The sequence below is a fragment of the Typopeltis vanoorti genome, chromosome 10 (assembly GCF_054136105.1).
Source record: "Typopeltis vanoorti isolate ZY-2024b chromosome 10, IOZ_Tvanoo_1.0, whole genome shotgun sequence".
NCBI classification, from domain to species: Eukaryota; Metazoa; Arthropoda; class Arachnida; order Uropygi; family Thelyphonidae; genus Typopeltis; species Typopeltis vanoorti.
The window spans coordinates 119,513,365-119,529,811 of record NC_143558.1 but is presented as its reverse complement, the minus strand read 5'-3'; the positions used below and the strand labels follow the sequence as shown (position 1 = coordinate 119,529,811).

General features: G+C 36.3%; 1 protein-coding gene across 2 annotated transcripts in view; it reads left to right on the top strand.

The window, feature by feature from the left end:
- The first annotated feature begins 563 nt into the window (after positions 1-563).
- The window catches only part of LOC150102739 (hydroxyacyl-thioester dehydratase type 2, mitochondrial-like), a 35,615-nt gene continuing 19,731 nt past the window's right edge, over positions 564-16,447 (top strand). For both annotated transcript variants that reach the window (XM_090399245.1, XM_090399244.1), the window contains exons 1-2: positions 564-898; positions 13,787-13,869. In XM_090399245.1, the coding sequence (XP_090255371.1) occupies positions 642-898; positions 13,787-13,869 (340 nt within the window). In that variant the 5' untranslated portion in view covers positions 564-641. The remainder of the gene's footprint in view (positions 899-13,786; positions 13,870-16,447) is intronic.

The window sequence follows — 16,447 nt, the reverse complement described above, 5'->3', positions numbered from 1 at the left end:
AGTATAACTGAGATAATTCTTACTTGAATGAATAAAGGCTGGCAGAATCTAGAGCTCGTTGCTCGAAGTCTTCCATGTAAAAGTTAACTGTCAGAGGGAAAAAGTGGTGAGCTTACGGCCGTACCATCTTTTTGTAGGTAAAAATTATTTTGCCACGGGAAATACCCAGAGCGGAGTACATGGGCAAAGTGGCTGTGATATCGGGCAGAAATATGTTCTGTAAGAGAAGCATAGTATCATTGATCGAGACATTACTGAAAAGGGCAGTTATGTCAAAGCTGACTAATAAATCTTTCGTTGAGTGTGATGTTTTTGATTTTGTTTATGAAGCGTTGTATATTTTTATGAATTAATGTAAAGTAAAGTAATTATTCAAACACGTGTGTTGTGCCTCCATAAATTGGTTACTATGAATGCTGACCACCTTGTAACCTTAAAAGAAAGAAAAATTTCACACCTTTAAATTACTTACTTAATGGTCAAGTAGTATTGCCAAGTGCACGCCATCTCTTGGCATTGATATAAATAATATAATATCTTAAAAATAAAAATAAAAAATGTGGTGTATATTCCGGTAGAATTTTTATTTAGAGTTTAAGTGTGTAAGGCATTATCGCGAATAAAATGGTATCTCGCTTAGGATGGGAAAGTTTTATCCATTTGTTAAATGTTTAGTTTCTTCCTTTCGTAAACAACGTACGGTGCATTTATTTCTTAGTACATGTTTCCCAATATCGTTAAAAGGCCGCACCGCAAGTTTGGTTAGAGTGTTTACAAATGCCGATGTTCAGAATTTTGCGGAATTGTCCGGAGATATGAATCCATTACATTTAAGTGATGAGTTTTCCGGTCGAACTAAAGTCGGACAGCGTGTGGTACATGGAGCATTAATCAATAGGTAGAGTTGCTGATAAGTGACTTTTGTACGTATACAGTATTTTAAACCGTGCTTTATGGCACATTGCTGTAACCTTTATAATGGCTTATTGTTATTATCCAAAGACTCATTGTGGAGAACCAAACTATCCTCACAGTATCTATCATACTTGACCTTGCAACTGACTCTGGCAATGCATTCTATTTGTTCACCCCATCTCCAACCAAGAAATTTAGTCCTCATACCCATCTTGATTCCAGGGAAGACCTCTTGTTCTTTTGCCAACTGCTGAAATACTTCCCCTGCATCAGTCCTATAAAACTTTTAGTAACCTAAATTCTGTCATATCCTCTCTTCTCCACTTATCAGCCAACTTCTGTAACCCACAAGCTCTCAATTTATCAACATAGGGAGCATTCCTCATACCCCTTGCTAACTTGGTCACCTGCCTCTGAATCTACTGTATCACTTTCTCATAATCAGTGAACATAACCTCTTTATCTCTATTTATCTTTAGTACCTAAAGACAATCACAGATATCCATGCTCAGTGGTGCACCCAGGGGGGGGGGACACAACGGGCCCTGGCCCCCAAAGAAAAAGGAAAAAAAAAAACACCAGAAAAATTTCCAAAAATCTCTTTCTAATTAAAATTCGTTTTTTTTTAAATTTCTGTTGTGTTGTGTCTTCTATTTCTATACTACTTATGAATTAGCGATCATTGCAGATGCTCAGTCATAGGTCATATGTGATTCGTAGTGTGTATTCTCAAATCGTCTACTCAACTCCCCCCCCCCCATCAAGATTAAATTCTGAGTACGCTACTGTCCATGCTAATGGTGGAATTTGAACCTAGAGTTTGTTCGTTGAAGAATGGATATGTTAACCACTTAGCCGACCATGCCAGCTAGTATGATATATGATTAAAAAAAAAAAAAAAATTGTTTCCCAGAATTTCTTATAATTATTATTATTATTATTATGGGTATCTCCATGGAGTCAGTAGACTCATCGCAGGAGACCCAAACTATCAAAACAATATCTATCATACCTTTTCTTGAATTCATTTACAGACAAAAAACTCACAACTGAGTCAGGCAATGCATTCACCACCCTCCATGCGAAAAATCTAGTTCTCACTCCATTGTTAACCACACTTTTCCTTAATTGCCAGGGATGACCGCTTGTTCTTCCGTCACTATCACACAGCTGAAATTATTCCCCTGCATCAATCTTATAAAAACCTTTTAGTAATTTAAATGTTTCTATCATATCCCCTCTTCTCTGCCTATCAACCAACCTCTGCAATCCACAAGCTCTCAATCTATCAATGTAGGGAGCATTTTTTAGATCACTCACCAACTTAGTCACTCTCCTCTGAACCCTCTCCACAACCTCCTCATCTCCAAGGATTCCAGGTGACCAGACTTGAGTATAATAATCCAAATGTGGAAGTATCGATGCCTTATAAAGGGGAATAATAACCTCTTTATCTCTGGATGTTAGTATGTTCTTCAATAACCAAGTAATCCTATGTGCAATCTTGGACACCTTAGCAATGTGCCCTCTGAACTTCATCTCCCTATCCACCAACATCCCTAAGTCCCTAGCCTCATCAATCTCTTGGAGTATTACCAGCTGTGTACTACATTGTTCCATCAATGTAGTACACAGCTGGTAATCTTTTAATCCCAAAATGCATAACTTTACACTTTTCCACATTGAACTGACATCCATTACCTTTTGCCCATTTTGTCAGTTTATTTAGATCATCCTGCAAACTCTCAACATCAGCTTGATTTTTTATTGTGCTATCCAAATGACTCACTGAGATCATAAACTCAAGGTATCCATCAGCAGTCATTGACAATTAGCATTCAGGTGTCTAAAATAAAGCCTACAGTCCTGGAGAAACTAGACCTTAAAGTCCCTAAAGTGATAAGGATCATGGTATTTTTTTATAACACTTAACAATACTGCTGCCTCAACATGAAGGACCTCATCTGTACTTCCTTTCATCCCAGCTAGTATCTTCTCTCTCTCTCTCTCTCTTATATATGAAACCTATAAGTATTACTGGCTGTTCACTCTTGGCATACATTACTGCATACGTCACTGCTTCATGCTTGTTAAGGAACAATGCAAATATGTTGATTAAGAGATTGATGGAGCTGTTGGTCTGTCCACATGAAATAGATCGATAGAAGGGATTTTAATGGATGCATATTGTATAATAATGTGGAACATAATGAAATATTTTTCTTTTCAGCAGTGAAAGCAGATCAGTCATAAAAGAAATAATCAGATCATTAGTTTCTCCAACCAAGTGTAGTGTACTCTTATAAACTGAAATTTTTGAACTACACTCTTCCATTCATAAAAGAGCTGAGAATTAAATGGTGCTACAGTTTCTCTTTAAAACTTTTCTCTGTTTTGTTTTTCTTTAGTAAATAACGTACCCCCAAAATCAGCAATCATTCATACCTATATCATTGAATGTTCAATGACATAGGTATGAAAATTCTATTTCCTTTGAATGGAATCCCACATTTCTCACAATTGCCAAAAAAAAAAAAAGTGACTTTGCTTTATGCTACTGACTGGGGCTTGCACTTCAAGAAATTGTAATGACAAAGAATAAAGATAAAATATTTGTAGCAAGTTTTTTTGCTGGATTAGAAGTCTCTGCTGTCCAACTTGTATATCTGCCTTGGATAAACAGGCTGCAGGTTTGAATATGCCATGGGTATTGTTCTTTGTGATTATGAAGATGAATTTTGTCACTTATTGATGAAGTGGATTAAAAAAAATGTTTCATGTTTGATTTCTAGGGCATGATTACAAGATACTGTCACCAGCCTACTAGAGTGATCAATCACTCTAGTAGGCTGGTGATATGACATATAGCCTCTCCCAGCCAAGCCAACCCCACCCTCCTTCACTGTAGCTCATTTTCACAAATGGGGCTCTGGCGATTATTGCCACCATAAATGCCAGCTAGTCCCCTAGTGGTAGATGACTTTTATTGCCCAGTGTTACATCATCACCTTGATTATTAAGAGATTTGAAGCAGCAGTTGTCATGTTTGGTTCACAGTGCAAGGCTTCAGATATATATATGTATATATATATATATATATGACAGAATGATCATTAACTCGGTTAACATATATAGTTTTATGAAAAATTGAATGACTAGAACCGAGATTTAAGTAAAAAGGTTTTAATATAAAAACACTACTAGTTTCGGCCTGTAACAGCCTTCTTTAAGTGACATTATAAAAGAAAGAAAAAACACTAAACATTAAGGGTTAAAAGACTATGAACAACATAGACAGCCTCTATACATAATTAGCATGAAAACATTGCAGTTGTATTTGAAGCTGTTTTTTCGTTTGTTGCATTGTTGGGAGAGTGCGTGCTTGCAGCCTCACGTGAACGCCAGTACATGATTACAGCTGAATGACTATCTGGAAGGTTGTAGCTCAAGTTGTTATTTAGATGAACAGGATTGAAGATGATTTCTCTAGATTCCACAATTTTTCTCTCTAGTTCGTCACTGCAACGGAAGATGTTAGTAGATTTTTCCCAGCAGACTTTGTGACTTTGGTTTTTATCATTAGGATTGTCCCTAATGAGGGACATTACTTACAAGAGACAGCGAGCGAGTGCATTATCAAGTCATATCCTTTTCTCAGCCAATCCTAATGATAAAAACCTAAGTCACAAAGTCTGCTGGGAAAAATCTACTAACATCTTCCGTTGCAGTGACGAACTAGAGAGAAAAATCGTGGAATCTAGAGAAATCATCTTCAATCCTGTTCATCTAAATAACAACTTGAGCTACAACCTCCCAGATAGGCATTCAGCTGTAATCATGTACTGGCATTCATGTGAGGCTGCAAGCACGCACTCTCCCAACGATGCAACAAACGAAAGAACAGCTTCAAATACAACTACAACGTTTTCATGTTAATTATGTATAGAGACTGTCTATGTTATTCATAGTCTTTTAACCTTTAATGTTTAGTGTTTTTTCTTTCTTTTATAATGTCACCTGAAGAAGGCTGTTACAGGCCGAAACTAGTAGTGTTTTTATATTAAAACCTTTTTACTTAAATCTCGGTTCTAGTCATTCAATTTTTCATAAAACTATGTGTGTGTGTGTGTATATATATATATATATATATATATATATTTAAAAAAGATATTTAATGACTAACAAACCAAGAATAAGTTAGAAAACTTTAATGATAGAACTAGTTTTGGCTTATTATGGCCTTCATCAGGTATCTTTGTAGGTAGAAGAAACAGTAATAAAAGACTGAAGATATTAAGAAAACTGAGAAGCACAGGTTAATTGTATTAGATAATTAAAAATAAAAAACATTGTATTAAAATTCCAGTTGTTCTATTTACGTGCCATTGTTTATTGTATGCGTGGTAGTAGCCTCTCGAGAATGCCAGTATTGAACAACAGCAGTATGGCTCTCAAGGATGTTAACATCCATGAAAGCCATACTGCTGTTGTTCAGCAGTATGACTTATCTTGAAAATTTGGACAGCTTATCTTGAAAAATTAACCAATTGGTATCCAGCCACATGTACCAATTACAATCCTACAAACCACATGACAAAGAAAACTGCAGAATTAATCAAGTCATTGATCACTTGGCCAGAGGAAATGATTAAAAAGCCAAGATACTAATGGCTACACTCAAGGAGTTGGTAGGTCGTTCTCCCCTTACATAAAAATACACAACACTTCATAAATAACATTAATAAAAAACACTAAATGACAAAAATTTATTAGTCAACTTTAACGTAACTGCCCTTTTCACAGATGTCCCAATCATGACACAATTCTTATATAGAACAAATTTCCACCAATATCACAGCTGTCTTTGCTCCAGATATTTTGTGTGGGCAAAATAATTTCTACCCACAAAAGAAGGCATTTCCATGGGCTCACCACTTTCCCCAATAGCAAACTTTTACATGAAAGACTTCAGTGAATGAGCTCTAGATTCAGCAAGTCTAAAGCCCAAAGTTAGGCCTCGTATCCATTGACGATATATTCACCATTTGGCCCCACAATCATCAGACATTAAATACATCACTAAGCTACCTGAACAAACAACACACATGCAGTTTAGCAATAAGATTGAAAATAATAACTCCCTTTCTTTTCTAGACACATTTGTCTCACGTCTTCCCTTAGACTGTCTTTACTTCACAATCTATCTACCATAAACCTTGATGTACAAAGATTCATACCACCTATAGTACCCTAACAATATGCTCTGATGAGCATGCGCTGAAGAAGGAATATGAAAATTGGCTACAACAAAAAAGCAGTTATTGTTATTATTTATTGCATCTCCATGGAGTCCGGAGACTCATCGCGGAGACCCAAATCAACCATCATATGCACAAATTCTATCATACTTCTCTTTGAATCCATTCACCAGCAGGGAACTCACAAACAATTCTGGCAATCTAGTCTACTCACTCACCACTCTCCACTCAAAAAATCTGAACCACACACACCCTTACTAACCACACTTTTACACAATTTCCACAGATGGTGCCTAGTTCTGTATTTGTCATATATTGAAAAATTTAACTTGCATGAATTTTATAAAACCCATTTAATATCATAAAAGTTTCTATAATGTTCCCTCTTTTCCACCTATGAACTAAATTTGTAACCCACAAACCTTCAACCTATCCTCATAGGGATTATTCCAAGGACCTATCACCATTTTGGTCACTTGTCTCATCAGATCACAAGATTTTCCACAGCAATGCCATGAAAGGGAAAAAAAAAGATTACAAAAACACCATAGCAATATTATACATTAGGGGAATAACAGAAAAAATAGAACACTACATAAATACAACATTAAGGCAACTTTTAAACTTTTTGCAAAATTAGAAAATATAGTCAGGTAAGATAAGGCAGAGGATCTTTCTTACCTTACTCACTTGGGTTTACAAAATCCAGTGCACCGGCAACTTACTCTACATAGGGAAAAACAGGGCACACAGTTCCAATAAGAAAAGATGAACACAAACGCTACATTAAATTCCTTCACTTTGGTAAAACAATGCTGTCAGACCATGTACTTCAAACCTGTCAGAGAATTAACTGGAAAGGCACCACATCCCTATATCATGCCAAAACCTGGTTTAAAAGAAAATTCAAGTGAGCTTGTAAGATGCTGATTTATCACCTAATCTCAAGAAAAATGATGGATTAGTAATTCTAGGAATATGGAAGACCTATCTGCAACCTGTATAGTATCCAGAGCATATTATTCTAAGATTTTCTTGTGTTGGCAGAACCAAACACAAGAAAATCTTAGAATAACAGGACTGTAGGGATGCATTTGCTGTAGTTCCACTGGAATTTTTTTTATATCTTTTGTATATTTTTATACAAACGGTAAAATTTATTTTATTTTATTTAATTGTTTATGTATTTATTTGCTTTTGCTTACCAGAGGTCAGGCTAGTGTATTTATTTATTTAGCATATGGCTCACACATGAAAAGTTACTTTACAATAATCTTTAGTATATATATATATATATAAACATTTAGTATAAAATAGACAAAATACTTAGACATGATATAAAACAGTCATAAAAAAGACACTCAGGAATGACTACAACTTTGTGTCTAGGTTGTTTATCCAATTATCTGCATTTGGTGTAGCATGGATAAAGTCTGATCGGTTTCAATAGTATGCACATTGATTGCATTCTACTGTGATATGACTAATTGTCTGACACCTGGGTTAGGCAGTCATGCTTCAACCAGTCATTTTTCTAGGGTAGTGCAAAACCTAAAGATTGGGCCCAGATGCCTTTAGGTTTAATTTATGGAAGTCCTCTGTTGAAGTATTATGCGAGGAGTTTCTCTCTTCTCTCCACTTCTCTTTCATGTTAAAATTTGTCTCTGCAAGATATTTTGCCGTTAGGATTGGAAGGTGCCTTGACTTTAGCCTATTTATTTCTAGGAGTGGGATGTCTTGGATTTCCATGATTTTGCTATATTTAAGTAGAAGAATGTTGGATTTGTGGAGATGTAGAGGTGGGATGTAAGTTAGCACTGGGAACTAGTAGGTTGGAGTTGATTTCACAGTTCCAGAAATGAGGCATATAGTGGTGTTAAGCTGGGCATCGACCAAGTACACATGAGTGCTGTTCAGCCATGCAGGTGAGCGGTATTCAGCTGCAGAGTAAACAAGATATTAGCTGTATACAAGATAGTGTTCAAACCAGGTTTAACTTATGCATCTGAGATCTGGGTCAGAAGTAAAACACTTGACCAAAGACTAGAGACCGCATATATGAGAGTCCTGAGAAAGATTAGAGGCGTGAACAGATGGCATCAATGGCAATATCTTATTAAAAACGAGGATATTAGGAAAGAACTTGACATTGTCGGCATCCAGAAATGTGTTAGCAGAGCTAATCTCAGGTGGTATGGTCATTTAAACAGAATGGGCGAGGAAAGAGTAGCAAAACAAGTGTTCTCTGCCAGGTTGGCAGGAAAACGACCCAGAGGAAGACCAAGATATAGGTGGATTGATACGGTGCAATGTGCCTTAGACGATAGAAATATAAGATCTGATAATGTTGGGGTCTTGACAAGTAACAGGCTGATTTGGAGGAAAATTGTAGATAGGAAGTTAGTAATGATGTAAATTTTTCATTTAGTACTATCATATCCTGTACACCCCTTGAGGGTATATGTCAGGAATTTGATGATGATGAGTAAACAAGACCAAGAGTAGTGCAGCAAAGCATCACTGCTGAGGTCCCCAAAGTTCTTCCTCAGAGTTTTTGTAGTATGTTGTTTTGTGTTTTAACTTGGGTGCTATATTAATGAGATGTAGTTTAAAGGATGGAGTTCTATCCAAAGTGACGCCCAGATGTTTCAAGAATCTGTTGTAGCATAGCAGTTTGATTGAAAAAGACCATTAGTACTTAGTTAGCCTGATTATTGTTCAAGTGAAAGCATGAAACTTCTGTTTTACTAGGGTTTGGGCATAATCTGTATTTGCAGAAGTATGCATCTAGGAGTGCAAGGTCATTTGTTAGTGTGTCTTCCATTGTAGTAAAGTTGGTGTGTCTGGTGGCTAGAGCAATGTCATCAGCATAACAAAACTTCTTGGAGGCTGTAGTGGACAAGTCTGCAATGTATAAGTTAAAAAAAGGAGGGAGCCAGGACTGACTCTTGTGGTAATCCATTATCCAGTATTCTTTGTTTACTTCTGATCTTGTCCATAACCACTTGGAACAAGCAGTTACTTAGCATGTTTTCAATTAGTTTAGCTATTGTTCTGCATGGTCAATCTGCAAGTTACTGCATGTATGGAGTAACTTGCAGATTGCACCGTGATTCCAGACTGTATCATAAGCTGTGGTAAGGTGTACAAAAGCTACAGCTGTTTTCTGGCATCGTTGGTAGCCTGCCTCTGTGTGGTGGGTGACATAACCTGATCAGAGCAGCTTCATTTATGTCTGAATCTAGCCTTTTCCATTGGGACTTATTCCATTATTTTAGGGGCCATTCTATTGGGGATTATCCTTTCTAGGAGCTTATAACTGGTGCTAAGCAGGGCGATTGGCCTGTAATTTTCTGGTTTATTGTTAGTTTTCCCCAGTTTTAAGATAGGGATAATTTTTTTCACTTAAACTCTTTTAGAAGTATGTCAGTCTGGAGGATGTCAGAGAATAAACAAGCCAACTGCTGTCGAGTTTTTTGTCCTGACTTCAGCAGGAAGTCTGGATGAATGCCATCGAAACCTGGAGCCTCGCCTGGTTTCATATCTGATAAAGCAATGTTAATGTTGAATTATATATTTGGTTTAATCCTTTATCCAAGTGTAAGCAAACAAAGTTTGCGCCTGAAGTAATTTCAGGACTGGGGAAACTCGTGGCAAAGGTGCTATAACTTCACATCACTTGCCTTAGTATTCCCATAATGCAAAGCACATCTCCTTGCAGACAAGTATAATGCTATGCATTAAGGGAAGGGTACTACCCAGACCGCTTTCAACGTGGTCTCATCAGTGGGACCCAGAGGTGGTGATACCAAGGTGGAGGTAATGCAGAAGTCATTACTTCTGCATTACTTCAATATGTGGCTGTTGAAGTTACCTATATGCATTGTAGGATGGTTATGCACTGTTAGTACTTGTGGAGGCCACAAAAGTGCTGGGGGTTTATACACATTAGTAATAGTAATGCTCCCTATCTTAGTTGTTATCAGATGCATACCATCGGCAGTGTTGGTTGTAATGAGGTGGAAATCTTCTAGGGTGTTACATACATAGGTGGCAAGGCTGTGCATAATGGTAAGTGGCTCCAATGATACTGTATCCAGGAATTCATCCACTATGGTGGAGTTGATCCTCATCCTTACAGTGAGTCTCTTGGACAAGAACGACATTGACATTGTTGTCATGTAAAATCTTTGAGAAGTATTCACATTTTGGCTCTACATATTCCCTCGATGTTAATTTGGGAAATATGGACAACTGGCCAATATTTCTAGCCATCTTGCTCTTAAGAGAACTAATTCGTGTGTTTGAGTTCAGGTGTGCAGTAAACCAGGAAATCGAGAAGATAGTCTGGTTGCCAGATCACTCAAGCTTTTTAGTGTTATCCAGGTTGCATTATGAGGAGGCAAGCTAGGATTGCACCCAAGGCTAGTGTAAATGATTAGCAAAACAGTTAGATTAAGCATACTTTTGTGTAATGTTGTATGTACATCTATCTCTAATCCAGAGTATTTTAATAATAAGGTATTACACCTTTAGGTTACTCATATAAGAAATTATGATTTTATAATGCTAAAATTGGAATTTAGGAAGTTACCCTTCCTATAATGCATACCCGTAGGGTATGTATTATCTTATTATCGTCTTATCTTATTATTATTATCTTATTATCGTATGTATACCTTAGTATCCTATAATGATTTGCATTATGGGATACTAAGGCAAGTGATGTGAAGTCATCAGCTTCTATATACGAGTTTCCCCCAGTCCTGAAAATATTCAGGTGCAAATTTTGTTTGCTTACACTGTGATAAAGGATTAAACCAAGTATATAATTTCTCGGTATCTTTAATTTAAATGATGTACTATAATAAATCTTACAATTATAGTAAATAAATATAACTATTGCAGGTATGATAATAATAAATAACTTATAATAAGTCAGTTATCACTGGTGATTTTCAAAAATAACTTATCTTTAAGCTTCTGAAATCATGGCTTATAAAGACCAGTGAATTAATTCCACATAACAAGAAACATTTCCACACTAACTTCTACCACCATGCTTCACAGTTGGGACAATGCAGTCCTGCTCATGGCATTACTGGGCTGGCACCAGATTCAGATTCATCCATCCATTGAAAAGAAAAGATATAAGATTAATCATTCTAAAAGTCCCTTTGCAAGTCATCTTGTGTCTAGTTTTTCGGTCACACCACTGCAGCTGTTACCAAACATGAATTTTTGTCTTTGTGGCATTATGCTGTGCTCTGCATGCCATTTTAGTTCATATTGCTATATCGTTTATATTATTATTATTATTATTATTATTCAGGCCTCCATGGAGTCAAAAGACTCATCGTGGGAGGTCCTTCCTAAGAACATAAAGCCTGTCAAGACTCATCGAGGGGAGGTCCCCCCCCTAAGAAACACAAAGTCTATCATACCACTCCTTAAACTCATTGACCGTTCTCGCTCTCACCACTCCATCAGGCAATGCATTCCACGGTTCAACCACCCTCCATGCAAAGAAACCACTCCTCATCCTCTTGCTCACAGTTTCCTTTCGTAACTTCCAGGGATGGCCTCTTGTCATCCCTCCTTCCCGCTGTTCAACCAAGCGAAAGAACTCCCCAGTGTTAACCCTGTAACCACCTCTCAACAGTTTAAAAGTCTCAATCATATCACCTCTCCTTCTATCCACCAAACTCTGCAGTCCACATTCCCTCAGCCGATCCTCATAACTATCCTTGTACAGTCCTGAAACCATCTTTGTCATCCATCTTTGTATCCTTTCCACAGTTAATTTATCCCCTTCAAATCCTGGGGACCAAATCTGAGAACAATAGTCCAAGTGTGGTCTGATCAGAGACTTATACAACAGAATGATAACCCTCTTATCTCTGCAGGTCAGTGTCCTTCTCATAATTGCAGCAATCCTCTGTGTTACCTTCACCACCTTTGCAATATGTCCCCTAAACTTCAGGTTTCTATCAATCATCAACCACAGATCTCTTGTCTCCCCTACTTCCTCCAGTATAACTCCTCCCATAGAGTATGCAGCATCCCATCGATGTTTCCCAAACCTCAAGACCTTACATTTTGCTGCATTAAACCAACATCCCCCATTCATTTGCCCATCTATCTAGCTTATTCAAATCCTCTTGCAGGGCTGTCACATCTGCACTATTACTAATAATCCTTCCCAGCTTCGTATCATCCGCAAACAACTGAATATCCCCTTGCAATCCACTGGCAATGTCATTGATATAAAGGTTAAACAATATAGGTCCTAATACTGAGCCCTGTGGGACCCCACTTGTAACCCTCTGCCTCCTTGAAACTGCTCCACCATACACAACTATCTGATACCTATCAGACAGCCAATCCTGAATCCAGTTTACCAATCTGACATCCAGACCCATGTGCTGGAACTTAAATATCAGCTTATCATGTGGCACCCTGTCAAGTCTAAGAAAATTGCAGTATATGCCTTTCCCTCATCTAATGTTCTTGTAACTTTATTATGAAAGGCTAGCATATTGCTAAAACAAGAGCGCCCTTTCACAAATCCATGTTGACTCTCACAGATAACATTACCCTCATCTGCCCAATGCTGTATACGGTCCCTCACTACTTTCTCCAAGATCTTAACAACTACTGATGACACACAGACTGGCCTATAATTAGACACTTCCAGTCTGTTACCACCCTTATGCAATGGCACTATCTTACCTTCCTTCCATCCCTGGGCACCTTTGCCGAAGGCAGACTTTCATTGAAAAGCCAGGTTAAAGGCACTGTCAGTTCCCTAGCACATTCTCTCAAAACTCGTGGTGAAATACCATCCAGTCCCAAAGCTTTACTGGCATTTAGAGTACTCAGTATCTGAAACACACTCTCCTCCTGTACCTCTAAACCTCGAACCAGCCCTATCCCTCTAGCATTAAAACTTCCCAGAAGTGGTCTTGAACAATTCCACTATGTCCTTTGCATCAGTCACTCTATTCCCATTTTTATCCCACAATATCATTCTTCCATAGTTATTTCTCCTCCTACTGGCCACATAGCTAAAAAATTCCCTAGGATTTTCATTGGATCTTAGGGCCAATCTCCTCTCATATTGTTTTATATAATTTCCCGAGAATGTCATCTACCTATTTGCACAGTCTCTATTTTCATGAAATAGAATGAATGAATGTATCTAGGTGTTACATTTTGAACACAAAAATGTGTAAGAACACAGAAGGACATCATATATTTTACTTTACTCTTTCATATCATGTGCGTTTTTACTGCAGTTCCAATAGTTTTGACAAGTATGTTATATCATGCAATCATAATTAATATTTTCTAATATATTGAAATAAGTAATTAATGAATATATCTAGCTGTTACTTTTAAACACGAAAATGTGAAGTAAAATGTTTTGTCACTGTAAGATCATCACAAAGCTATATCATTTATTTTACTTTACTCTTTTGCAGTTAAGACAGAAAAAAGCTGGATTTATTCATAGAAATTTTAGAATTGTAAATGAAATATAAATCACATTATATTGTAGTAAATCTGAAATTATAATCCTTTTCTGTTTATTGAAGTAATGATGTTTTTAGTGTTATATCAGGTCTTCTTGGGACACAGCTTCCTGGTCCTGGTTGTATTGTTTGTAAACAGACGCTTGAATTTCCAGCTCCATGTAAGTAGATTTGAATTATTCGTGTATAGTTTTTTTTTTTCTTTTTTTTCAAAGTAGCATTAGCATGAAAAAAAAAAAAAAAAAAACTTCACTAATACTATTTTTGCTCATGTCAGTGTTGGCTTGCTTGAAATTTTTCTTGAAATATCATCATGGTGATATTTAAATAAATTAATTTCTTTAAGATATTATTATTTTATTTAGTTATTTATTTGAAATATAAAATAAGCTTTTTTGTTTTTTATTTCATATTTTTCAATTTTGGCTCAATATGTTTCAAAGAACAGAAAGACCCTTCCAAATCTATGCTGTGAAAGATTAAAATTAGGCAAAAATAATTATTTACTTATGTTTAAACTCAGTATCTTAGTTTGTGCTGCATATTAAATATTAACTGTCAGCAGAAAGTCTTCCTTTATTGTTGCTTGTTGACTTAATTGATTAAACTAGAATTGCATGGAATTTTATTTCATGATTGAGATTTCATGCATTTTGTTATTTGATGATATTGAAAATAATTTATTCCCATCTGTTTGCATTAGTCTAAGGTAGTGATACTCCATTGAATTGCAAAGAATTGTCACAGTAACATAATTATGCTTGTCATTGTCTGTTAATTAGTAGGGAGAGAGTGAAGTGATTATTATTATTATATAAAGAAACTCCATGGAGTCCATAAACTCATTGAGGGAGGCCCTAAACATTATGCCAAACACACTATCCAACATTCGTGCAATATCTGTCACACTTTGCTTCGAATTCTTTGACAGTTATGTACTGAAAGCAGACTCTGGAAACCTATTCTACTCATTCATCACTCTCCAAACAAAAAAATCTAATTCTCACACCCTTCCTTATTACACACTTACTCAATTTCCAAGGATGGCCACTAGTTCTTCTACTACCAGACCTGTTCTGAAAAATTTCCTCTGTTAATCATGTAAAAACTGTGCAGTAATTTGTGTGTGTCTTAATCATATCAACCCTTTTCTGCCTGTCAACCAATTTCTGTAACCTACAAATCTTCAAGCTATCCTCATAAGGTACATTCTGCAGATCTACCACTATCTTAATCACTCACTTCTGGATTCTCTCCTCCTCCTGCTTGTCTCTGCTCATTAGATGTTCTTCAGTAACCAAATAATCCGATAAGCTGTTTCATCCACTTTTGCTATTACCATACCTTCTTAACTTCAACTCCCTATTCACCTAATACCCGAAATCTCTGGCTTCATTAATTTTCTGGAGTACAAGTCCACCAATATGGTACACAGCTGGTAGTCTTTTCACTCCAAAATGCTTGACTTCGTAAAAACTGATGTACACCTTGCAATTTTAAACTGATATCCATTCTCCTTGCCCATACTGCCAGTCTATTTAAATCACCTTGCAGAAGCTGTTAGAATTGAAGTAGTTGGTCTGATGTTAGATCACGTATGCGACAAGGGTGCACATTATTTCCACTGTTATTGTCTTATATAGATCACATTATGAAGGAAAGTGGTATTGAACCTGATAACAAAATTTGTGATGTTAATCTCAGCTCTTTACTTTATGCAGATGATGTACGTGTGAATAAATCCAGCACAAGTCTGCAAGATTCCCTGACTAAATTGAATAACTGTTGTAATAAATTTAGCATGAAGATAATGATAAAAAGACAGTGAAATTAGTTAGAAACATTGAAAATATCAACTGCATCCTGAATGAAGAACCTATAGAACAAGTAAAACATTTCTGCCATTTAGGCACAGTTTTTAGTGAAGGTGGCAAATTATGGAAATAAATAATAAGAACGATGAAAAGAAGAGAAATTACTAACGTACATTTTTGATGATTGACATGATTTATTTTTAGGGCCATTATAGCTTATTTATTAGTTTCAATCTTGCTGAAATGCAAATATGTTGATCATCATGAGAGCATTATAATATGGAAATGTAATAGTAACTATAGCTTTAAATGCATGTTGCTGACACTGCTATTTTGTACACATCTTCAGTTTCCTAGGTTCAATTCAGAATTGAGTCTGACAACCAAAACATTCATTTGCTTCATCAGTTAATTAGTTTGATTTTGATTTTCCTGCAAATTTGCCTGTGTTACAAAAAAAAAAAAAAAAAACCTGAATTTTCAAAAGGCAGAAGAGAATCCCTACTTTCACTTTTGGAGATTGGTTAATACTGCTTGGGCCTAGCCTGTCTAGAAAAAATTTCTCATATCCTTGATGCAATTCATATACATTTACACAGCAGGAATTCATTAGCTCCTTTGTTGAAAGTTCCTGCCTCCCCTTGCTTCTAAAATTTATACTGAAAATATTTTTATTATAATGATTTCACAGAATTACTCTTGAAATGTGGATTTGATTTGAGTCCAAGATGGTAAAAATATACCAACAGGAATATCTTCCAATCTAAGCATAATTAATACATTGTAGTCAAACATCTACTTATTACAAGAAATCCAACTTGATTTCTTATAGTAATTTCATAATTTATCCTCCCCATTAGTTTTGAACCCAGTTTGTGCATAGTAATGTTAAAACATAGAAACCCAGCCTAGTTGGCCGAGTAGT